The 25,708-nt window shown below is 40.0% G+C and overlaps 1 protein-coding gene across 3 annotated transcripts in view; it reads left to right on the top strand.

Moving 5' to 3' along the window:
• The window catches only part of pou2f1b (POU class 2 homeobox 1b), a 236,255-nt gene that overhangs the window by 201,993 nt on the left and 8,554 nt on the right, over positions 1–25,708 (top strand). For all 3 annotated transcript variants that reach the window (XM_028800092.2, XM_028800091.2, XM_028800093.2), the window contains 2 exons: positions 840–942; positions 14,676–15,018. In XM_028800092.2, the coding sequence (XP_028655925.1) occupies positions 840–942; positions 14,676–15,018 (446 nt within the window). The remainder of the gene's footprint in view (positions 1–839; positions 943–14,675; positions 15,019–25,708) is intronic.

The following is a 25,708-nucleotide window of genomic DNA, read 5'->3' as shown; positions in this document are numbered from 1 at the left end:
GTGAAAATAAGAACACTTCTCAAATGGGAGTTGTGCAGGATCGAACTCATGACCTTCTGATTCCCAGTCAGCGACTGATACTGTTACGCCACGGAAGCAGTGATAGTTAAGTCATGTCAATGTCTCACACTAAGATGGTTTTTTTTGGCGGTGGCTTTTTTTTGTACCTTTTGTGAAAGTGTTTCTTTGATATTTGGACTTCAGGCTTCATACATTATATAGTTTATGCCTACATTTTGTCATTTGCTACTAGAAGATTGTAAACCATTTCTGTTTTAACAATGTGTTTACACAGATTACTGTAGAAATGCAACACATATGAAATGCGTGTGTTCCAAATAACAATCTTATTATTTCTACTCTAAAACTCCACTTCACTCCCAGATAATCAATCAAGGCATTAGCTGGGAAAAGCTTGTTTACGTTCTAAGTCGTTGGGGGGATGGAATAGCCGGCTGCTGGCAGCTTGTCTTTATCAGTACATTTAGATGACAAAAGACTCTGGCAGAGAGGTGAGACAGGTTTTAAGAAGCGATTTAAGGTGGGCCGGATCTACGAGTTTTTTCGTAGGCTCTGGTAATTCTAGTGTTAAAAGTTGCATAGTTAGATCTGGACCACCCTATATTTGTATGTATGTGTGTGTGTATATATATATATGTATATATATATATATATATATATATATATATATATATATATATATATATATATATATATATATAATAATGTGTATGTATGTATGTGTATATGAATGTTTAGGAAATTAATTGAAATGTAAAATATTACCATTAATTTTTATTTATTAGTAATTTTTTTTATGTGTGTTTAAAAATGCCTAGGTGCCAACCACTGCTAGCCTTGTGACCAGTAATACGACTACACTGACTGTAAATCCAATTCTACCTGTAACCAGCACTGCAGTTACAAATCTTGGCTTCACAGGTATGCTACATTATTGCAGTAATATGTAGAATCTTAACAAAAGCTAATAATACACCTTAGTATGTAATGTTGTAAAAATGTGTTTGTTACTAAAGTGCATTTGTTGCATTTATCTTGTGTTAAAAGTTGTTTTAAAGAAATGAGCAATCAGGGTCTACGTAAACAACCAGGATGAGGGGCAAAGTAGGAACCAGCTTTCAACAGAGTGTTAATCAATCATGCGCACACACCCCACAGATTCCTGCTTTTATGGCGCCAAATGCCCTGTTTGTCTGTCTGTCTATAATTAATAAATATATATTAGGGCTGGACAAGTTAACTCGTCGTTATCGTGTTAACGCATTAATTAATTAAAGCCAACAATTATTTTATCATCCGTTAATGTAGTTTATGTTATATTTTGAAAGCCTCAGTCTCGCTAGCGATCAATGGAGATCAGTGATCATCTTGTTGTAGCACTTTTCGATATGATTTTCCTAAAAGGAATGTTAGCTTTGTTGATTTGACCTCAATTCCCTGCACATGCATGAGTAACGAAGAGCAAACAGCTTCTAAAATGGCATGTGTAGAGATACCAAAGTGAATGTCCATCCATCCATTTTCCAACCTGCTGAATCCGAACACAGGGTCACGGTGGTCTGCTGGAGCCAATTCCAGCCAACATAGGGCACAAGGCAGGAACCAATCCTGGGCAGGGTGCCAACCCACCGCAGGACACACACAAACACACCCACACACCAAGCACACACTAGGGCCAATTTAGAATCGCCAATCCACCTAACCTGCATGTCTTTGGACTGTGGGAGGAAACCGGAGCGCCCGGAGGAAACCCACGCAGACACGGGGAGAACATGCAAACTCCACACAGGGAGGACCCGGGAAGCGAACCCAGATCTCCAAACTGTGAGGCAGCAGCGCTACCACTGCGCCACCGTGCCGCCAAGTGAATGTTCAAAGCAAAATAATATATGGATGACTTTTTTCGTATTATCGCTGAATCGGACTCTGATTTGTCAGATTCCGATTTTGATGCAAGTGATCTGGAGATGTTGTTCGAAAACGAAAGTGAGGTTCGGCATCAGCTGATTGATCCCCAGCTGATTGTGGTGCTGAACACGTTTGTGTAGCTGATGCACCTATGGAAACGTTTGCCTGGGAGGACAGACACTTACGATGACAGGAAGTAACAAACCATATTGCGTCTCACTGCAGTTGCCACCCCCCGTGCACCTGTCTCACAAAGACAGCCAGGCAGCCAGTCCACCGTGCATTCCTGCTAGCCTTCAAGCCGCCGCAATCTGCAAACAGGTGCCAACAGCAGGCACAACCGGCAGCAACAGACTTTTTATGTGTGAAACCATTGCTTTTTTTGGAAAAAAATATTAGCCCTCAAAGAGTTGCTACTGAACATAGACTGTTTATGCTGCTCCCTGATAAAAGAAAATGTTTCTTCTGCTATCTGTTCAGATTAAAAAGAAAATAGATTTAGAAATGTTAACTTGCTGTTGCTTGGAAGGTGCCTGTTGTAATGTTGTGATCGTGGCTATGGACTCTGAGGGTAACTTGCTTTTGTATAAAAAACTAGATAAAGCATTAATGCTCTGGCAGTGGCAAATAGCTTTGTTTTTAAATTTGATTTGATTACATTAATGTTTAAGTTGAGATTTACAAGAAATATTTTAACTGCTACTATGTAAAGGGAATACTGCTGTTAAAAAGCACCTTATTTGTTTAAATTGTTTGCAAGCCAAATACATGCAATACACTACTTTTGAGTTCATTATTGAATTTTGCACATAACAATGTGATTGTTGTGACAATCATGCAATTAATCGCAATTAAAAATTTTAATCACTGCCCAGCACTAATCTCTATATATAATCTTCATTTGGATTTTGATCTTTGTTTGTCCGCGAATTCCACGCATGCGTGGACCACCTTCCAGTTTAGTACGTCGTTGTTACTCACGGATGTCAACAATGTGCCGGAATAACGAAAGGGGTGGTGGACGGTGTTACGCTGGTTAGCTCCTGAGGCCTGGTTAGAGAATGAGATTGCCGAAGATAAAAGGTACGTGCCTACGTAACATATGAATGAAAGAAAGACAGTGGGTAAAATGAATGACAACGTAACAGCATTTTCCGGAAATTATTATTGTTACGTTGTAGCCGGCGAGTGCTGCGCGTCTCACAGTTGTACCATGGCTTGCTCACATGTCAGTGAAGTGATCCCTATTCATGCTTTAAAGAGCCTGGATACCTATGTGTCCCCCTTTTATAACCATTGCTCCGTGTATATTGCCTTACTCTTTGGATTGCCACAAAGCAACCTGCGAGATTGGAGAAAGGTTGAGAAGAGATCATGAGAGGAAATGACAGCGTCGTGAAAACGAGACGGACTGTGAACGGAGAGAAGCAGAAATGCTCCTACACCACCACATAATTACTATTTGGACAGTGATTCCGAGTAGGCCGTTCCTATCGAATCAATGTCCAAGGGTTTTGTTTTGTAATTTTGTTTCCCTTATAAAAAATCATAATGCTATGCGACGAAGGGCCCAGTTCACGACTGGCAGCCGCGTTTAAACAGGGAGCCCTTCACAGACAACTTTAACATGGCAACGTAGTTGGGCGCACATGGCTAGTATAATATATATGGGTGTATATTTTTTCTCTTTTTCAATAAGATGTTGTACTTGGTTTTTTTGCAGCAATAATTTTAACATTGTAAGGTGACACTTTCTTTTTTTACTCTTCCCAAGGTCATGCAAAAAGACAATTTCCCATAAGGAATTAATAAAGTGTTTAAAAAAAAAACGGAATTTTAAATCATTGCACCTTATAAAATTTTATAAAATACTATCTGTGTAAGTTGTGTAAAAAGCCCGGGGTCCTAGAAACTTGTGCATCACTTGTGCAAAAGTAAAAGGGATACAGTTTTGCCGATGTTAGTGGCTAAGTGACTTTGTCTTTCTTCTGAGGTTTTGTTTTGCTGACGTGCTTGCCTTGCTTGTGTTATTAGCGGCTAAGCAAGTTTCTCTTTCCTTGGAGGTGGAGCCCTTACCCTGACTTCACCTCTCACGTAGACGTTTATATATAAGAAGTTCTTTTGTCATTCTTTTATCATTTTAAATTGATAAATAGTACTTTATTTTTCCTAAGAAGGTAATGTATCTTTTTACTGAAGCTCAAAAATTATTAATAATAAAACAATCAGCAATAAATAAAACAATCAGCAATAACCTCTTTCAAATGTACAGAAGAATTGCAAAAAAGAAGAAAACATTTTACTTGGCTTAATGATAAGAATGCAGTGACAATGAGCATTATGCAGGCATATTGACAATGGTATAAAGCAGTGGTCCCCAACCTTTTTGACAGCAAGGACCACTTTATTAGATGCAAATTTTTCCACGGACCGGGGTGGGGGTGGGGGTTTGGGGGTTTGCAGTTTTGTACACAATTTACATTACATTTCTATTATTATTAAGTTATTAAGCAGTTCGCATACATTTGCAACCTGAGATTTTTCTTCTTTTTTTGCATGTAACAAAGACATATGCTTTGCATTTGCCATTCCAACAGATTGCACATCATAAACATTAACACTGCTATCTTTTTCCCGCGTCTGCCATTTCTATAGGAGGGTGACAATGAGTTAAATTCCAATGGATGTTTTTCAAATGTTGACGAGCAATAAGCAAAAGATATCACAGAAAACAAAAACAGGAAAAAAAAAAAAAAAAAAAAACTACGAGGAAAGTTCGAAGAAAGAGATTTTTTTTTTTTTTTTTACAATGTTTCTGTTTGGGCATCTTTGTGCAAACGTGCACAACTGAGCTGTGACCACAGATCTAACTGCTCTGTGGATGATTCATTCAAGCATTTCAAAGTCACTTAATTGTAATGAAAGAATCTGCTGAATGTACTTCATAGTAACGCGATTTCTATAGACTCGTGTCATATGGGGAAACTGTCAGGACCATAAAAATACATTGTTGTAATACTCTCTCACCTCGGTCTCTCTCCTCTCTCTGCGCCGCTGCAAAGCCCCGCCCGCCAAGCATTCTGAAAAGTCTGAGAGAGTCTCCGTTGCCGGCAGTTCTCTCGCGGCCCGGCTGTCAGACAGCTGCGGCCCGGTAGTGGGCCGCGGACTGGGGGTGGGGACCCCTGGTATAAAGGATCCCCAGAAGCGTTTCTGATGAGTGATTTATTGGCTGAAAGTCCTCAGTGTTAGTGTGTCAGAGAGAGGATCTGAAACATCCTGTTTAATAAAATCCCTGTGTGCCTCCAGGTGTCCGTGTGTGTGTGTCTTCTGGTGAAGTGTGCATGCGCGGGGCACGGTGCGATGCGCGATATTACTGTCAGAGAAAGTTACAGGCGTTTTACGGAAATACAAACCAGTATTACTGTGAAAGGAAATTAAAGGTACACAATACAGTGACTCATATTACAGCCACATACAAGCCAGTATTACTGTCAGAGGAGATTAAAGGCATATTACCGATGCGCACGCCTGTATTACTGCCAGAGAAAATTAAAGGTATATTACTGACGTACAAGCCAGCGGACGTACAAGACAGTATTACTGTCACAGAAAATTAAAGACACACAATACACGGCGGCAGCCCACGAAGAACGGTCAGCCCCGCAAGTAAACATCAACAAAAGAAAGGCTGAAAGAAAGAAAAATACGACCAACAAAAAGAATGAGGTCAAAGTCCCTTGCCATTTAATATAGACTGTTCCTACTAATGTTTATGCACTACTGTTCTAGCGCCCGTTATTGTAACGGGCTAAATGACTAGTTGTTCATAATATACATCAGTTTTGTCTTCATTCACTCCTCTGCTAGTGCCTCCAGCGGTTTGAGTGTGTGTCCCCTAACTAGCCTGTCGTCTTAATCAGCTTGTTGATTTAGTAGTCCTCTCTTGAAATTTTGTTACCGGCCAAACACACCACAGTGTAGAAAATCTCAAGAGTCTAAAAGATGTTGTTACCCACATTTAAAGAACATGGTCTTCCTAAGGAAAAAAAATAAGTCTACTCTGCCATTTCTTATGTAATTCCTATGTATTATTACTAGATCAGTTCACCCTGTCATTAATGTGAACCACCGTAAGTAATTATAGCAGTGTACCACCTAAACTTTACTGCCTGAATAGTGACCGGGTATAGAGGCTTTTTGGTGTCAAAATCACTAACCAGCTCCTTGGCTTTGGTGATGTTAAGGTGCAGACAGTTCTCTTTGCCCCAAGAAACAAAGTTCTCCACTTGACTCTTATAGTGTTTATAGTGTCAGTTTCAAAGTCTTTTTGTTGTGTTTAGTTTTTATATGGGACACTCACAAACTGTGTGAATGTACTGGATTTTTATTCCTTTATTATTTCTTTTTCCTTTTGCCTCTGACATTTTTGTTAATATACCCAAGCCCCGAGTCAGCTGTTTGAATGTTTTCTTGTAGCATATGATTTGTGTCTGCCAAAACTAGACTCTTTCCAGGGTTATTGTTAGTCTTCTTTCGTGGTAAATTGATGCCAAGATTTAGAAATGAAGTTATTATTCTGGAAATATTATTGTATATTTTTTTTATAATGCCCATTTCCAAGTGGTTACAGTATCCGGTTAAAAGCGTTATAAGAATATTTTTTTATAATTGGAGAACAAATTAAGTGACATGATAAGGATTACACAGTGAGGAGAGATAGGAATTGATCATGTTTTTTTAAAATTCGGCTCCTTACCAAATCACTGGGTTACATGGACTGCCTGCAAGGTGCGCAACAAATGGCCATAGCACTATTGCATATTCTCCTCTTCAAGCTCAGGTCAATGCATGTTTCATTATAAACCTTATTTCCACTTCTAATTTGACCTCATTCTCTCCTGCTACCACTATAATCAGCAAGTAGCAAGAATCAGTAACAGCATGAATTCAACCACATAGTAAGTGGGTTATGTTCAAACTGGACCCTAAAACCTCACATTTAAGCTCCTGCTTCTATGTGTGAATTTCAGACTAAGAGTCCAACACTGTTGATGCTAAAAATAGTGTTCATTGTTGAAAATTCTAGAGTTCTAAATGTTTGACTACTTTCCAAATTTGAGGGTTTCCTACATTGAATACAAGTTGACTATACTTTCTGAAAATTATGCTACAACTTTATAGCTTGATGTTGGCACTAATTGGCTTTGAGGTGTTAGTATTAAGGAAGTGCCACAATCCTGTGTGCTTACAAACTAAATGAAATTTTCAGAATTTAATTAATTATATTTAACCTCTTTTAGAAATGGCCTGGACCTTTCACCTTTTAAGAAAAACTGTCTCTACCCTTACTAAAGGGTATCTTTTATCCTAAAATATTGGGAAAAAAATGAAAGGTTTGTTTATTTATTTAGATTTCTTTTTGTGATGAAACTTTGCACACTGCTTGTTATCTCATGTTTACTTTACTTGTAGTCACAATGTAGAATCATCCAAAAACTAAAAAAATCAATTGCAAATAGGTTTCATGCAATTTTTATGACCATATTCTGACCAGTAGATTAAAGTTTGTTTTATTTTGCTTGTGTGTTTAAATAATTTGTTACATATGAAATCCTTCAATAAAAAACCGTCTCCTTCACATCAAAGCATTCTAAAATGTCTGTTAAACATTTGTTCAGTTAGGTTAGGTTAGGTTTAAGAACAGTAGTTCAGTAGTAAATAATCCCCTCCTAATTAATTAAATTGCTTTGAGTCATCTGTCTTTTGTTTCCTTACAAAAACTTTGCTTAAACACACTAATACCATTCATTAAATTAAGCATGTCCTCATGGTTTCAGTTTTCTAAAATATTCATGCATTACAGGCTAAGAAGGATGTACATTGGATGAATTTTAACAATGTACTTCTGTTATCACCAATAAATTCTAGATGATGATATATCTTTTGAAGTCCTAAAGTTAGATATTTAAATGGTTAGTTTTAAATTGCAGACCTTTTGGTCCTTATTCCTCATTCTCATTTGAGTTTAGTAGTCTGTTTCTGAATTAGCTATTACAGCATGCTTTTCTTTAGTATTCATATATAGATGTGGAAATGAACACACTCAGGAAAATTTTTCTCTTTTTGATTGATTTTATGAGATTTCTCCAAATTCTGTAAGGTCTCAAAATCATACTTCATGTTGTTAAAATTCAGAATATAATTATTTATCCTGTTAATGACATAGTTTTGGATAATTTCTGGTTGTCTTTGGTTTTTTCTTTCTTTTGCCAATCAATGCTTTATTTTTTACGAAAATGTTGTATTTTGAATGTTATTTTAAAATAGAATTCTTATAACCGTAAACCTGAGTTTGGAAACTAATGTATACCAACTGTCAAACAACTACTAGCATACTGTAAAACCTACTTTAGATAAAGCAGCTCCTCTCAAATTAAAGTTAAAAGGAATTTACCAAGATAGTTTAAGCTCCTTTCCTTTATACACTACTGGTCAAATGCTTTAGAACACCTTGGTTTTTCCAGTTTTTCTTCAAATTTAATAAGTGGAAAAGCAATGAATGAACTAAAATGGTGAAAAGGAAAGCAGTAAACTGCCAGAGGTTTAAATTTAAAGTTTTGAACTATTGCAGACTGGACAAAGTTTCCTCTTCACAATAGAAACTGAGATTTGTGTTTTTCAACCTCTGTTAAGCTGTGTTTGAAGCTGTTGTGCGATGAGACGCCTATCACGCAAGCTGGTCACCCTCAGAAACTTGTCTTCTGATTAGGGTGTGACTTTGGGTCTGCCAGATCTCTTCCAATCAGAGTTTCTTCCAGTTTCCAATAGCCATTATCACTGGAATATTGTCCAAGTAGTATTTAAGAGTGTAGTAACAGTCTGTTCCCGACCCCAGGGCCATGATTTCACCTCAGAAAGTAATTACCATGCACTGTTATTAATATTATTTAATGTTGATGCCCAGATGGGAATTTGTCTATGTTCTGTAGACAACTAGACCATAATCATTGAAAAAGTCACACTTACAATCAAATTTATTCTTTCAGTATACAAAGCTCTTTTCTTTGTCACAAGGATTGCGAGCTGCTGCTGAATTGATAATGCACCCGTGCATTCGTGAGAGAGGATACTGTGCTTGCTTATAGCATGCAATCAAGTGACAAGAACTGACCACAGGTTATAGGTGCCTATTCATCTATCCATCTGTCTTCCTAACCTGCTTATCCGGGGCAGTGTCATGGGTCACCTGGAGCCTGCCCCAGCAAGTATAAGAAGCAAATCAGTAACAATACCTGAATGGTGCACCAGTCCTTCCCAAAGTGAACAGACACAAATGGGCCTCCATAGCAGTACCAATCTGCCTAACTAGGATGTGTTTGGACTGTGGGAGTAAACCCGAGCATCTGGGGAGAACATGCAAGCTCTAAACCACACTCTCCTTCAATGTGAGACAGCACTGCTACCATTACACCTCCTTGCTGTTCAATATTATTTTTATTATTAATTGCTGTCTTCAACATCTTCCATCTGGTAATCTATTTATTGGTACTGATTAGATACTGAGATGTGTTGACGTCATTCTTAAAAACTAAATAGAAGCAGGCATGAGTTAATTAAAAGTACATTTTGCTCCTAAAAACTATGGAGCCATGTGGGATTTTTTTAAAGCTTTTTTTTTTTTTTTTTTTTTGCCTTTAGAAGGGTTTTTTACTTTTTCTTTTTTTTTTCTTTTCACCTGCACAGGAGCAAAAGCAGCTGAGTGTTTGGGGAACATTTGTTAAAGTTACATGTACTTGTTCTTAGGATTCCACAGCATGTAGGCAGGTAGCTAGCGTTAAGACACATTTTAAGCACAAGCAACTGTAGGAGTAGACAGGACAGTAAGATTAACTAACAGTGGATATTCAGTAAGTTGAGTTTTTCTAGATTGAACAGTTCTTAGCATTCATCAACGTAAAGCAATTAAGAGGGTGACAGCATAAGGGTTTATTAATACAAATGGTGAGACTGGGGAGATTTTTAGTAAGAAATAAAAATGAGCACAAAGTTAGGCGAGCAGACATCCATTTTCCAACCCGCTGAATCCGAACACAGGGTCACGGGGGTCTGCTGGAGCCAGTCCCAGCCAACACAGGGCATAAGGCAGGAACCAATCCCGGGCAGGGTGCCAACCCACCGCAGGACACACACAAACACCAAGCACACACTAGGGCCAATTTAGAATCGCCAATCCACCTAACCTGCATGCCTTTGGACTGTGGGAGGAAACCGGAGCGCCCGTAGGAAACCCATGCAGACACGGTTAGAACATGCAAACTCCACGCAGGGAGGACCCGGGAAGCGAACCCAGGTCCCCAGGTCTCCCAACTGCGAGGCAGCAGCGCTATCCCACTGCGCCACCGTGCCGCCCCTAAGTGGAACATGTATTATTTATCTTAGTTTCAGAGAGCATTTCATAAAGTGCCACATGAGGGATTGGGCATCAAAGTAAAACAAGTGGGAGTTCAGGGTGTTTGTAGATGGGTGTAAAATTAGCTCAGACCAAGGAATGAGAGGGTTATGGTGAGAGGAAGCAGGGGACTGGTTGAAGTTAAGAGTGCCGTTCCACAGGGGTCAATGCTATTTTGAATATATAAATGATTTCCTTAGGAATATAATTAGCAAGCTGGTTAAGTTTGCAGATGATACCAAGATAGATAGATTGGCAGATAATGTTGAATCATTGCAGAGGGACTTGGACAGCATATAGGCTTGGGTAGATTTGTGGCAGATGAAATATGATATCAGTAAATGGAAAGTATTACTTGTAGGAAGTAAAAATGTTAGGTTTGAATACACAATGGGAGGTCTGAAAATTGAAAGTACACCTTAAGAGAAGGATTTAGGAATCATGGTGGACTCCACACCATCAATTTCAAGACAGTGTTCAGAAGCCATTAAGAAGGCTAACAGAATGTTCAGTTATATAGCATGATGGGTAGAGCACAAGTCCAAGGAGGTTATCCTCAAGCTTTATAATGCACTGTGCTACATACAGTTTTGGTCTTCAGGCTACAAAAAGGACAAAGCAGTGCTAGAAAAAGTCCACAGTAGAGCAACTCAGATGATTCCAGGGCTACAGGGAATTAAAAGAACTAAGAGGAGAGTTGATTGAAGTGTTTAGTAGGGATCGAGACTGTTATTTTAAAATGAGTTCATCAAGAACATAGGGACACAGCTGGAAACTTAAGGGTAAATTTCACAGAAATGTTGTGAAGCTTTTCTTTACCATAGACATATGGAATAAGCTACCAACTAGTGTGGTAGACAGTATGACTTTAGGGACTTTTAAAACTAAAGGTGTTTTTTAGAACAATTATGTGGATAGGACTGGCAAGCCTTGTTGGGCTGAATGGCCTGTTCTCATCTAGACTGTTCTGATGTTCTAATAGCGTGACAACCAGTCAGTGCAAAGACTATCCCGAGTCTCTACCCACAGGAAAAATGACCACATGGGCACCCACAAAAATGCTAGTTCGATCAGTTGAGGAATGAAATGCGCAAAGTCAACACCACTCATAAAAATACCCTGGTTTAGTACAAGTGGAAAGAAACATGGCAAAACAAAGGCAAACACTAGAAGTAAGATCAATCTACTCATGTTTTTCATAGCTATAAGCACAATATTATAAGCAACAGTGCATTATAATGGTGATAGATTAATGATGATTATCTATCCATCCGTCTTCCTAACCTTCTTCATCCAGGGCTGGGTTGCGGGACACCTGGACAGGGTGCTAGCCCATCGTAGTAGTGCAAATGCATGAACTCTTGAGCCACTTTAGCATTGCCATTTCACTTAACATTAAGCAGGTTTGAAATCAAGTAAGCTTATTGCAGATGTTTTAACATAGGCAGAGTGGTGACATAGAGCTGTCATTCCAGCCTCATAGCATCAGGTTCTTCAATATTGTGCTCAGTTCTTTTATTACCATATCCTCTGCAAGAGCATCTCATTGTGCATTAAAAAACATTGAGAATTAGTTTGTGACATTTCAGTCTACTCTGCCACTCACTTTGCATTTTTCATTTTCTGAAAAGGTTGTTTGGGTCTTTTAATAATCTTTTGCTTTTGTTAAAAATACAGTGCAGTGTATTCTACATAGTTGAAATTTATTGTTACATGTACAAAAATACAATAAAACTCGTGCTTTTTCCATTACACTTCTACTTGGCGTGATTCTTGCTCTTTTTTTGCTATGTAAAATAACACAAAATGTAATGATTTGGTGTTGGGTGGTCATAACTTCATTCATGATGGTGGCAGCAAGCAGACAAATGAGTAAGAAAAGAATCCTTGCTTTGAAAAAATATTATCAAGAATCTCTTACAAAATTAATTATTTATAATTTACTTTTTTGTCACAAGCATGTCTTAGAAACAGATAAGGCACATTTAATAACTTTATTGAAATCTTAGTGATTTCAAAATAGATGTACAACCCCAAATCAGAAAAAGTTGGGACAGTGTGGAAAATGTGATTAAAAAAAGAAAAAAGCAAGTTATAAATTCTCCTCAAATTTTATTTCATTGCAGACAGTATGAACACAAAATTATTCATGTTTTTTTTTTTTGTCAACATCATTTGATTTGTAAATAAATATCCATTCTTGCCATTCAGGCTTGCAACACATTCCAAAAAAAGTTGGGATGGGGGTAATTAAGGGGTAGTAGTGAGGTATAATAACTAAATAATGATGTGATTTGAAACTGGTGATGTTAACAGGTGATTGTAATCATGATTCGGTACAAAAGCAGCATCGAGGAAAGGCCTACTCCTTTAGGAGCAAAGATGGGCAGAGGATCGCCAGTTTGCCACCAAGTGCGGGCAAAAATCTTTGAAATGATGAAGAAAAACGTTTCTCAAAGACAGATAAGAAGAGATTTGGGCATTTCTCCCTCTACAGTGCATAACATAGTGAAAAGAATCAGGGAATCTGGAGAAATTACCGTGCGCAAAGGCCAAGGGCGCAAGCCTAAACTGAATGGCCGTGATCTCCGAGCCCTCAGACGGCACTGCATTAAAAACCGTCATTCATCAATAAATGATATAACTGCGTGGGCTCAGGACTACTTCAGGAAGTCACTCTCAAGCACTACAGTACGTAGTTACATTAGGAAATGCCAGCTAAAACTGTACTGTGCCAAAAGGAAGCCCTACATAAATAGTGTCCAGAAGCACCGTCGACTTCTCTGGGCTCGGAGGCATCTGGGATGGTCCATTGTGCAGTGGAAACGTGTATTGTGGTCAGACGAATCGGTTTTTCACATCTTTTTTGGAAGAAATGGACGCCGTGTGCTGCGGACCAAAGAGGAAAAGGACCATCCAGACTGTTACCAGATACAAGTCCAAAAGCCAGGGTCTGTCATGGTATGGGGTTGTGTCAGTGCCTTTGGCAAAGGTAACTTGCACTTCTGCGATGGTACCATCAATGCTGAGAAGTATATCTCAGTTTTGGAGGAACAAATGCTGCCTTCAAGACGATGTCTTTTCCAGGGACGCCCATGCTTATTTCAGCAAGACAATGCCAAACCACATACTGCGCGCATAACAAAGGCATGGCTGCGTAAGAAGAGGGTGCGGATGCTTGACTGGCCTGCCTGCAGCCCTGATTTATCTCCTATAGAGAATGTTTGGCGCATTTTGAAACGAAAATTGCGTCAATGAAGACCCCGTACTGTTGCGCACCTAAAACGTTGTTTGCAGGAAGAATGGGACAAACTAACACCTGCAACACTTAGTCACTTGATTTCTTCAATGCCTAAACGTCTTTTAAGTGTTGTTAAAAGACAGGGGAACTGTACAAAGTGGTAAATGCTGTACTGTCCCAACTTTTTTTGAAATGTGTTGCAAGCCTGAATGGCAAGAATGGATATTTATTTACAAATCAAATGATGTTGACAAAAAAAAACATGAATTATTTTGTGTTCATACTGTCTGCAATGAAATAAAATTTGAGGAGAATTTATAACTTGCTTTTTTCTTTTTTTATTCACATTTTCCACACTGTCCCAACTTTTTCTGATTTGGGGTTGTATTTTGAAAGTTTTACATCATTTCTTTGTAAAGGGACTTTGTTACCCTTCACCTCCTTTATAAAGGATAAGAGCAGGCTAGTTATATTTTAAATTTATGAAATATACTTCACTTTATAACTCGGTTTCATCAGTTTCTTGTAGCAAACAAATAAATACTATGATTGTGAACAAATACAGTAATTATAACTTTGGGGGAACAAACATAACCTTTAAGAGTGGAAAAAAATTAAATGTAAATAGAATTAGATATTTTAGTGAATTGCAATTTTATTGTTGCTATAAACTGATGTTACAATTATGAAATATTTCATAAATTATGAAACAGTATACTGCATGAATTGATTTTGTAATGATCCATTTTGCATGTTATAATCTTGAAAAAAAAAAAAAAATTCCTGAAATAAATTAAAAATTAAAAGGTTGATCTAGTAGTAATGTCCCAGCTATCAGCAGTCTGTGTAAGATACCAAGTTCTGTGGCATCACCTGCAATATTGATAGGTACATTATTAGAACTAATTATAAACAAATTCATTTTTTCATTATAGTTTTTCAGTACGAGTAATCCTTAAATGTTTTTGTAATTTATTTTACATTTATATTTATTTGCTTAACAGAAACATTAATCCATAGCAACTTATCCTTTTGTTATGTATTGCCATCTTTTAGGCACTACAGGAATCGGGTCTGTCACTAACAACACAGCATCCGTGATCTCCTCTACACCTGTAACTTCTTCAGCAGTGACGTCTCCATCCCTCAGTCCTTCTCCCACTTCACTACAACCTGTAACAGAATCGCCTAGCACACAGGAAACAAGTACAACAACACAATCATCTGTATCTCTATGCTCTCCAATTGGTACCAGTCAAGTTATGGTGACAGCATCTGGGCTGTCTGCAGCTTTGCAAGGTGCAACAACACAGCTGCCTCCTAATGCAGGCCTAGCTGCCATGGCAGCAGCTGCAGGGCTTAATCCTGGTCTGATGGCATCTTCTCAGTTTGCGCCAGGGTAAGTTTACTTGTAATGAAGTTTAGCATTTACACTCCTTACATGTAGATGTTGTTGGTTAGTTTGGTTTTTGTCAGGCTAATACTTTCTTTATAGTTAATGCACAGATGTTACCTGGTTAAGCTTTATACATTTTTCTTTTATACCACCTGTTTAATATTTAGAGCATTTGCCTGACATATGTTCATATTGTCATGAATGTGCCATGTTCCAGAAGTAAGAAGGGGCACTGAGTTCATCTGTTTTTTTTTTTTTTGTTTTTTTTTTATTTTGTGCATATTAGCCTCGTTTTATAAAGTATTGCTTGGCTTCCATTGGTTATGGAGAAGCAGGTCTGCATGTGCTTTGGTCAAAAAGGGAATCTCAATGACTTGCCTGGCCCTAATCATCATAATGAGCTTTGAACATGTCTCAGGAGAAAAGTTCACCACAATATAACATTGGTATTGGTGAAGAAAATTGTGTTTTTTGCAATTTCTTTAGGATTATTGGTAAATAAGATTTACACTGTCCATTGTTGCTGTTTTTGCCCATAGAGCAGCGCTAGTTTCATCTATTGTAGCAGGTCAGAACTTGCGCAGGTACTTCTGCAGCATATTTTTGGCTATACCATACCTCCTCCGTTGCCCCAGCTATTTTTACTTTTGGTTACTGGTGTAAACACTAGAATATAATTTTTCCCAGACCCCTTTGAATAGTGTAAAACTCTACACTCAGTCACTTATGTCTACTCTGTGCTTTACTTTAACACCGTATGTTAACACTAGAATTACCAGAGCCTACGAGAAAACTCATAAATCCGGCCCACCTTAAATCCATTCGCACCTCTCGTCAGCGTGTTTTGTCCTGTAAATGTGCTGATTAAGACAAGCAGCAAGCAGCCTGATATTCCATCCCCCACCGTCGCAGAACGTTCACTAAGTTCTCCCAGCTCATGCCTTGTTTGATTATCTGGGAGTGAACTGCTGGAGTTTTAGAGTGGAAATAATAGATCGTTATATGGAACACATGCATTTCATGTGTGTTCCGTTTCTTCAGCAATCTGTGTAAACACATTGTTAAAATAGAAACTTTCATATTTTAGTAATAAATGTTACAACATGTAGGCATAACTATAGAATGTGTAAAGCCTGAAGTCCAAAGATCAAATAAACACTTTCACAAAAGGTTCAAAGACGATACAACAGCTTCCATTGCGTAGTGGTAAAATTTGCTGACTTGTAATCAAGGGGCCACCGGTTTGAACCCCACTGCCTCCTATATTTGCCATTTTCAGTAGTGAGCTGCTCTTATTGTTAATATTATACAGTACACACATACATTTGGTTTTGTGTCTGTAACAGACCGTGTACATTTATAGTACTGTACTTGTGAACATTACCTTTTTTTTTTTTTCACTTTTATTCTTTCACTCACGATCACGATACATACTACCGCCCTAGGGATCTGACGCTGTTGGTTTTTATTTGAAACTGGGAATAACTGTAGATATGAGTAGTGTTTTGAGGCAATGGAACTGGACATTGTCTGATCTGGAGGGATAAAAGCTGACACACAAACGCTGGTGAATCTGCCTTCATCGTATCTCACCGTCACTTGATTTTTTTTTTTTTATTCAGTTTTATTGAGTGTTCCTGCTCACGCAGAATTAGTATGCACCTTATGGTTTATGATGTCAAAAAATAAAAAATCCACAGATGTAGATATTTGATATTTTGAAGAAATCATTTCATGACCTGCATAGTACAAATCAGAAACCATCATTGCACTAACTTTCTTGCAGCATGGAGAAAAAAAAGAAAGAGACAAATATATGGGACATTGGATATAAATTTATGGTAGTTGTTAAAAGTTAGGTTTTTTCAGTTTTATTCTCTCAATGATGATCACGCTCTAACACCACCCCACCCCCTCCCCTCCTGATCTGACTCTAAGTAACAGTGTAAAATTACACCCGAACTGACGCTACAGGTTCATTTTCAAATAGTATTGCATTAGTGTGATGATTTTTTCTGATTGTTACTATGCAGGTCATAAAATGATTTCTTCAAAATATCATAAATACCTACATCTGTGTTTTGTTTTTTTTTAACATCATACACCATAAGGTGCATGCTAATTCTGCATGAGCAGGAACACTCAATAAAACTGAATAAAAAAAAAAAAAATCAAGTGACGGTGAGATACGAAGAAGACAAATTCACCAGCGTTTGTGTGTCAGCTTTTATCCCTCCAGATCAGAGAATGTCCAGTTCCATTGCCTCAAAACAGTACTCGCATCTACAGTTATTCCCAGTTTCAACTAAAAACTAACAGCGTCAGATCCCTAGGGTGGTAGTATGTATCGTGATCGTGAGTGAGAGAATAAAAGTGAAAAAAAAAGGTAACTTTCACAAGTACAGTACTATAAATGTACACGGTCTGTTACAGATGCAAACCAAATGTATGTGTGTACTGTATAATATTACCCCTTTAACCGCCAACTCCCTAAATATTCCCCACGCCAGGCGAAATCTGAACAATTTTCGTTTTTTTACTTTTTTACATTTTTTTTACATTTTTTACATTTATTCAAGCAGTATTGACCACTAAATGTTGTGCAAGTTGCCAGTGTATACACGAAATCTATAAATGTAACCTGAATTCTCAGCTAAGCAAAACATCTTGATACCAAACCGTGCCCTTTTCAATGGTAGATACTGTCGAAACTGTAAGCGGCCCTTCCATGACAATAAACTTTCATCAACTGCAACTGACGGTCCTGGCATGTAGGGCAACTGAAATGCTTCAAATAAATGATCAATCAAAGGACGTAGCTTGAACAAGTGGTTGCGGTTTGGATCTTTCTTATCTGGCTCGTTTCTGTTGTCATTCAAATGAAAGAATTTCAGCAGCAAAGAGAATCGGTTACGTGTCATGACAGCTGCAAAAATAGGTGTTGCATACATAGGATCTGTAGACCAGTACATCTCAATATCTGGTTTTCTGATTATTCCCATCAACATCAAAATCCCAATGAATTTTTTCATTTCGTTTTCATCAGTGTCAAACCAAGCACGAACACGGGAATGTGGAGGTAAATTGGGATTTTTCTCAATAAACTGTGCTGCATACAGATTTGTCTGATGAACAAAATGTATGATCAAATCAGGTGACACAAACAGCTCATAAAACTGCTCAGCAGTGTAATTGTTTACATCAACAATAAAGCCACACGTTCCCTCAAATGAATGCAGAAAAGGTAGTTCACCACGGGCAGCAGCCCAGCTGAGATGCTGGGGATACACCCACTCAGCGCCGTCATCCGATGCGTCTTCATTCACAGTATCATGCAGCGCACGTTGCTGCTCATCACTGTCCCTAAAATCTTCTTCAGAACTGCTACAATCATGATCAGAACTGTCCAAAATCGCCTGCAAAGCCTCACTTGAAGTCAGTTTACGTTTCGCCATATTCACAGCTGTTACATGCGAATCACGTCACATGACCGGCCAAAACAACCACAGACTTGTCGAAATACAACGTAGTAATAATACCCACACCAAACCGTCAGTTATACTACTTGCCAGGCATTCATATAACCACAGGCAAATGTGCCGGATAATTCCGGCAGTATGGCGTTAGCAATAAAACAACGGTGCCGGATATATCCGGCAGAGGGCGGTTAAGGGGTTAACAATAAGAGCAGCTCACTACTGAAAACGGCAAATAGAGGAGGCAGTGGGGATCGAACCAGTGGCCCCTTGATTACAAGTCAGCAAATCTTACCGCTACGCCACGGAAGCTGTTGTATCGTCTTTGAACCTTTTGTGAAAGTGTTTATTTGATCTTTGGACTTCAGGCTTCACACATTCTATAGTTTATGCCTACATTTTGTAACATTTATTACTAAAATATGAAAAAAGTTTCTATTTTAACAATGTGTTTACACAGATTACTGTAGAAACGGAACACACATGAAATGCATGTGTTCCAAATAACGATCTATTATTTCCACTCTAAAACTCCAGCAGTTCACTCCCAGATAATCAAACAAGGCATGAGCTGGGAGAACTTAGTGAACGTTCTACGACGGTAGGGGATGGAATAGCAGGCTACTTGTCTTAATCAGCACATTTACAGGACAAAAGACACTGATGGAGAGGTGCGAACAGATTTAAGGTGGGTTGGATTTACGAGTTTTCTCGTAGGCTCTGGTAATTCTAGTGTTAAACTATCAGTAAGAGGGGAAGCCACTTTAGATTTGGTATTTTATAATAATCAGGATAGAATTCAGACACTAAAAGTAATTGAACTATTAGGATCTAATGACTGTAATAGAATACATTTCAGTGTGTTAGCAGAGCATTTATTCAAAAACTAAAACTGTTAAGTTGAGCTTTAATAAAGCAAATTTTAAGCAGATGTGGCAAAGTCTAAAAAAGACGCATTTGTTTAGCTTTTAAGAAGTTCATGCTGAAATTTAGAAGCAGTAAGAAATTAAAGAAAACTCTATAGTGGATAAATAAAAGCTAAAAAGAAGCTTTGACAGAAAAAACAGCAGTATAAGGCATACAAGACAAATAATTCTACCACTATCAGTAGGGTAGGGTGCTGTGCAGGTTCAGTTTTTAAAAACTGCATTTGACCTGTACCCACATCTGTTAAAGGGCACCTGAACCACAGCCCGCCAGTAAGAGTTAGTTGAATCCATAAGCTGAGCCAAACCTGCAAATATTCACGTTTATAAACAAGTATCACACATTTTTACATTGGCATTGTATTTCGATACGAAGCAGCAGACACACAGTTGGCCATTATTCTACTTTTGCATGATTTTCATCAAAAGCGTTGCATGTTAATGAAACTCAACCATCCCTCTAAAGTCTGTGTTAAGATATAAAATAAGGCTTCTTCCGTGTTCTGTACATGCTACACATTTAAAACTGGTATTTGTATTTTAAACTGCTGAGTATTGTGCCTTGAGAAAATAACTCCTCTCATAATACTATACCTAAACAGCTATCTAACAAACTTTTCATGCATTACAAGACTATAAACAGTTGCTTTTAATTTCTAACAGAGATAATTACAATCCTTCAGTGTCTACAAACCGTGTCCTAGGTCTTGATTTTAGTTTTTAGAACATGGCGGCACGCTTAAATGCTGCGGCTGTGTGCTCTGCGACTCAGATTTTGTTTTTTCCACCCTGCCTGGATAAATACACGTATAGCCGGCAGGATATTTTATCTATCGGCTTACGGAGCAAGAGTTGCTCAACATCCGAGTTTCTCCGCGTCCACAACATTCCGGACGACATCGCACAAACACCGGGCTCTCCGTGGATTACAATCCCAGCTTCGAGGAGCCGGCAGCGGCGCAAAGAACGTAAACAAAAGAGGGGGTGCCGAGGCGGCGTGCTAGTGAGGCTAAGGAAGCAGCCACACAAACCACCGCTTCCAAGCATTTTCTCCTCAAATGTGAGGTCTCTGGCAAACAAACTGGACGAGTGGCAGCTGCGGATTGCAACGGAAAAGATCAGGGACTGCTGCATCCTGCTGATCACGGAGACGTGGCTTAATCCACTCATACCGGACATGGCGATCGAGATAGCAGGCCACACAGCACACCGGCAAGACAGGACAGAGCACTCCGGTAAGAAGAGAGGAGGGGGGGCTGTGCATTTATGTGAACAATAGCTGGTGCACAAATTCCACCATAGTCACCAGACACTGCTCTCCAGACGTGGAGGTTATGACAATTAAATGCAGACCTATATACCTCCCCCGTGAATTCAATGCTATACTGCTAACTGCTGTGTACATAGCACCAGATGCTAATGCTAACTCTGCTCTGGGGCTTTTGCATGACACCATCAGCAGTAAACAGAGCAAGTATCCTGAGGCTGTTCACATCATTTCTGGGGACTCTAATCATGCAGATCTGAAAGCACTTCTCCCCAAATTCCATCAACACATAAAGTGTGCAACCAGGGGAGTAAAAACACTGGACAAGTTGTACACAAACATCAGACAGGCCTATAGGGCTAAACCCCTAGCACACCTTGGCCAGTCTGATCACACGTCCCTGCTTCTAATCCCTGCATATACTCCCCTCAGGAAACAAGCTCCCACTATGACCAGGACTGTTACCATATGGCCCGAGGAGGCCTCCCAACAGTTGCAGGACTGCTTCCAGAGAACCGATTGGGAGGGTTTCTATCACCAAGACTTGGAGAACCACACTACGGCAGTCCTGGATTACATCGTGTTCTGCATGGACAACGTCACCAGTGACAGACACATAAGGATTTTATCCTAACAGGAAGCCCTGGATGACGAGGGATGTCCAGAGTCTGCTGAAAGCTAGGAATACTGCTTTCAGGTCTGGGGATGGGGCCCTTTACAGTGTAGCCAGAGCGAACCTGAAGAGAGGCATCCGAGAGGCCAAGGCAGCATACAGAAGGAGGATAGAAGACCATCTGAGGAGCAACAACACCAGGCAGGTGTGGCAGGGTGTCCAGCACATCACCGGCTACAAATCCAGCAACTTCTTGGCCGCTGAGGGAGACGCTTCTCTGGCAGAGGAGCTGAACATCTTCTTTGCCCGCTTTGAGGCGACATCAACAGCAGCTCCATCACAGCAGCCTGTTCACAACAGCAATATACTCACAGTGGAAGAGTGTGAGGTGAGGCGGGTGATGAGGAAGGTGAACCCGAGGAAGGCTGCAGGACAAGACGGTATGGCTGGACAGATGCTGAAAAACTGTGCAGATCAACTGGCCGGAATCTTCACTAGGATTTTCAACCAGTCCCTGTCCCAGGCCACTGTCCCATCCTGCCTCAAGTCCTCAATCATTGTTCCGCTGCCGAAAAAATCCATCACGAACAGTCTGAATGATTTCCGCCCAGTGGCACTCACATCTGTCATCATGAAGTGCTTTGAGAAACTGGTGCGGAGTCATATCATCGCCTGCCTGCCAGCAGACCTGGACCCATTTCAATTTGCTTACAAAGCAAAGAGATCCACGGAGGATGCTGTGGCCACAGCCCTTCATGCTGCCCTGACCCACCTGGAGCAGCAGGGGAGTTACGCCAGACTGCTCTTTGTAGACTTCAGCTCGGCATTTAACACCATCCTCCCACAACGACTGGTGTCCAAACTGGTAGATCTGGGACTTCCATCACTCACCTGCAGTTGGATACTGGACTTCCTGTCTGGTCGCTCCCAGAGGGTCAGGCTGAGTCTCCACACAACCACTGCTCTCAGCCTCAACACTGGGACGCCGCAGGGTTGTGTGCTCAGCCCGCTCCTCTAGACCCTCTACACATGATTGTGTCCCCACTCACCATAGCAACAAGATTATAAAGTTCACGGATGACACAACGGTGGTCGGACTCATCTCGGGCAAGGAGGGTGAGCTGGCATACAGGGACGAGGTGGAGCAACTGTCAGAGTGGTGCACAGTCAATAACCTGCTCCTCAACACCAAAAAAATGAAGGAGTTTGTTATTGACTTTAGGAAAAACAAAACTGATATCCAGCCACTCATCATTGGCCGGGTCTGTGTGGAGAGGGTCCCGGTGTTCAGGTTTCTGGGTATTGAGCTGGAGGATGACCTGACCTGGAGCGCCAACACCAAGGAGCTGCTGAAGAAGGCGCAGCAGAGACTGTATTTTCTGAGAATTCTCAGAAAGAACCATCTCCCAAAAAATCTGCTCCTTGCTTTTTATCACTATTCCATCGAGATTGTGCTCACGTACGGACTGTGTGTGTGGTACGGCAGCTGCACTTCCTCAGAAAAGAAAGCGCTCCACAGGGTCGTCAGGACAGCGGAGAGAACAATTGGTTGTACCCTCCCCACTCTGGAACAAATCTACACCTCCCGATGCCGCAAAAAAGCAATAGACATTTCACAGGATTCATCACATCCCGGTCATTGCCTCTTCCAGCTTTTACCATTGGGCAAGAGATACAGAGCAATGAAAACCAGGACAAACCGCCTTAACACTAGAATTACCAGAGCCTACGAAAAAACTCGTAGATCCTGCCCACCTTAAATCGCTTCTTAAATCCGTTCACACCTCGCCACCAGCATCCTTTGTCCTCTAAATCAGGGGTGTCAAACTCATTTTGGTTCAGGGGCCACATACAGCCTAATTAGATGTCAAGTGGGCCGGAGCAGTATTTATAACATAATTACCTATAAATAATAGTAAGTCCATGTTTTTTCCCTTTGTTTTCGTGCAAAGAAGTACAAGTACATTAGAAAATCTTCATATTTAATGAAATGTTTTACAAAACATATCAACATATCAAAACATATAAACAACCTCAGATTTCTTAAAACAAGTGTTTGCACAAATACAAACAAAACTTAAAGTCAGAGGTATTTGGAACTGAAAAATATAGTACTGCACCTTAAAATTTATGGCATTACATGAACAATAGGATTCCACCAAACCAAACTCTTTTGTAGCGAAGCTGTTAACTTACATTAAATGTAACATTTTTTTAACTATTTCTACAGCAAGAATTCATTTTCACAGAACTGAATTCTTTAAGTGCAATCGGTGTCTGAAGCAATATTTTAAAGGAGTTAGTCACATCTAGACTACTTTGTTTTTGCTCCTGAAACTTGGCATCTTTTGGTCTGCACAAGTGCATCAATATCAGGTGTCATGTCCTGACTAGTAGCCAATCTCAGAATGTCATCTAAGTGCTTGTTTGTGAGCCTTGAGCGCAATTTTGTTTTATTGATGTTCATTACTGAGAAAACTTGTTCACAAAGGTAGGTTGTCCCAAAAATGCACAAAATTTTTGCAGCCAGGGCTGTTAATTTGGGGTACCCTGGCAAGAGATATTGATAAAATGTGTCCAAGCCCACTGAGGCAAACTTGTCCTTCAAATCTGCATCACATTGCAAATCAATTATCTCTAGTTGGATGTCGACAGGGACATCAGAAGCTTTGACTGTGAAGGGTGAGCGAAAAACTGCAAATTCTTTCTCGAGTTCACCAAAGATCTGAAACCGTTCCTCAAACTCACACAGCAATCCTGCAATCTTGTCTTTATACTGTTTCATGTCAGCATATGCCTGCTGCACATGCCTCTCTTAGGCAAGGGAAATGTGCAGGGTCACCACTTGACAGCTGTGTCTCCCACAAAGTCAGCTTCAACTTGAATGCACATATGCTGTCATAAAACTGTGTGACAACTTTTTTGCGGCCTTGCAACATTTTGTTCAGAATATTCAAGTGCTCTGTAATATCCACCAGAAATGCAAGGTCCTGCAGCCATTCCTGACATTGTAATTCCATCACTGGATTTCCTTTTTTCTCCATGAATTGTCCGATTTCCTCGCGTAGATCAAAGAAACGCCTCAGCACAGCACCTCTGCTTAACCACCTTACTTCAGTGTAGTATGGCAGGGTATTAGTAACGTGATTGTCACTGAGAAGGCAGTCAAACTGACGATGATTCAGGCCTCTGGCTCGGATGAAATTAACAGTTCGGACAACCACCTCCATGACGTGATCCATTTTTAACGACTTGCAACACAATGCCTCCTGGTGCAAAATACAGTGAGATGTCCAGAAACCATCTCCTCCATTAGCGGCTTGTACTTTCTCTCTGAATTTTGTCACAACACCTGCTTTTCTTCCGATCATTGATGGCGCGCCATCTGTAGCCAGGCTGACGGCGCGGGACCAGTCCACCCCGACTCTGTCCAGCACGCCAACCACAGAGCCGAAAATGTCCTCAGCTGTTGTGGTGTCACTCATAGGCACCAACTCAAGGAACTCCTCAGTGACGGTCAATGTGTCATCAACTCCACGAATAAATATGGCCAGTTGAGCAACGTCTGTAATGTCAGTGCTCTCATCAATTGCAACAGAAAATGCAAGAAATGACTTGACCTTGTGTTTCAACTGCCTGTCTAAATCAGCCGATAGTTCCGATATCTTCTCTGCCATAGTGTTTCTCGTCAGACTAATGTTGGCAAATGCTTGTCGCTTCTCAGGACACACGAGTTCTGCAGCCTTCATCATGCATCTTTTAACGAACTCACCGTCGGAATACGGCTTTGATGCTAATGCTATTTCGTTAGCAATTACGTAGGTGGCTTTTACTGCTGCTTCACTGACCTCTCGGCTCCGAGTGAAAATTGACTGCTGTTTTCTCAGACCCACCAGCAATTCATTTATCTTCTCTCTCCTCAGTCGTCCTTGCAAGATGTCGTATTTTCCACCATGATGAGTCTCATAGTGGGGCCGAATATTATATTCCTTGAGCACCGACACTTGTTGATTACACACCAAGCACACAGGTTTCCCATTTATCTCTGTGAATAAATAGGAAGTGGTCCATTTCTCTTGGAAAACCCTACACTCGGTATCCACTTTTCTCCTTTTTGACAAAGACATTTTGGCTAATGAGGGTGTCAAGGTGAGTAGAAAATAAGGTAGCCTACAGAGTGGCAGAGTTGTTGCTTCTTTTACTCTAATTAAAACAGTGCACCCCTCCCCTTTGACTAACACAGTGCGCCCCTCTCATCTGACTAACACCCTAGCGGATGATTTAGGAATTGCATTTTATTACGAATTTCGAGTTCGTGTCTTTTATTAATTTTTTTAGTTTCAAAATTCATCCAGTGGGCCGGATTGAACCCCCTAGTGGGCCGGTTTTGGCCCGCGGGCCGTACGTTTGA

This window comes from Erpetoichthys calabaricus, chromosome 4, assembly GCF_900747795.2.
Source record: "Erpetoichthys calabaricus chromosome 4, fErpCal1.3, whole genome shotgun sequence".
NCBI lineage: Eukaryota > Metazoa > Chordata > Cladistia > Polypteriformes > Polypteridae > Erpetoichthys > Erpetoichthys calabaricus.
Note: the sequence above shows the minus strand (reverse complement) of the source record. Positions and strands in the feature narration are given on the sequence as shown.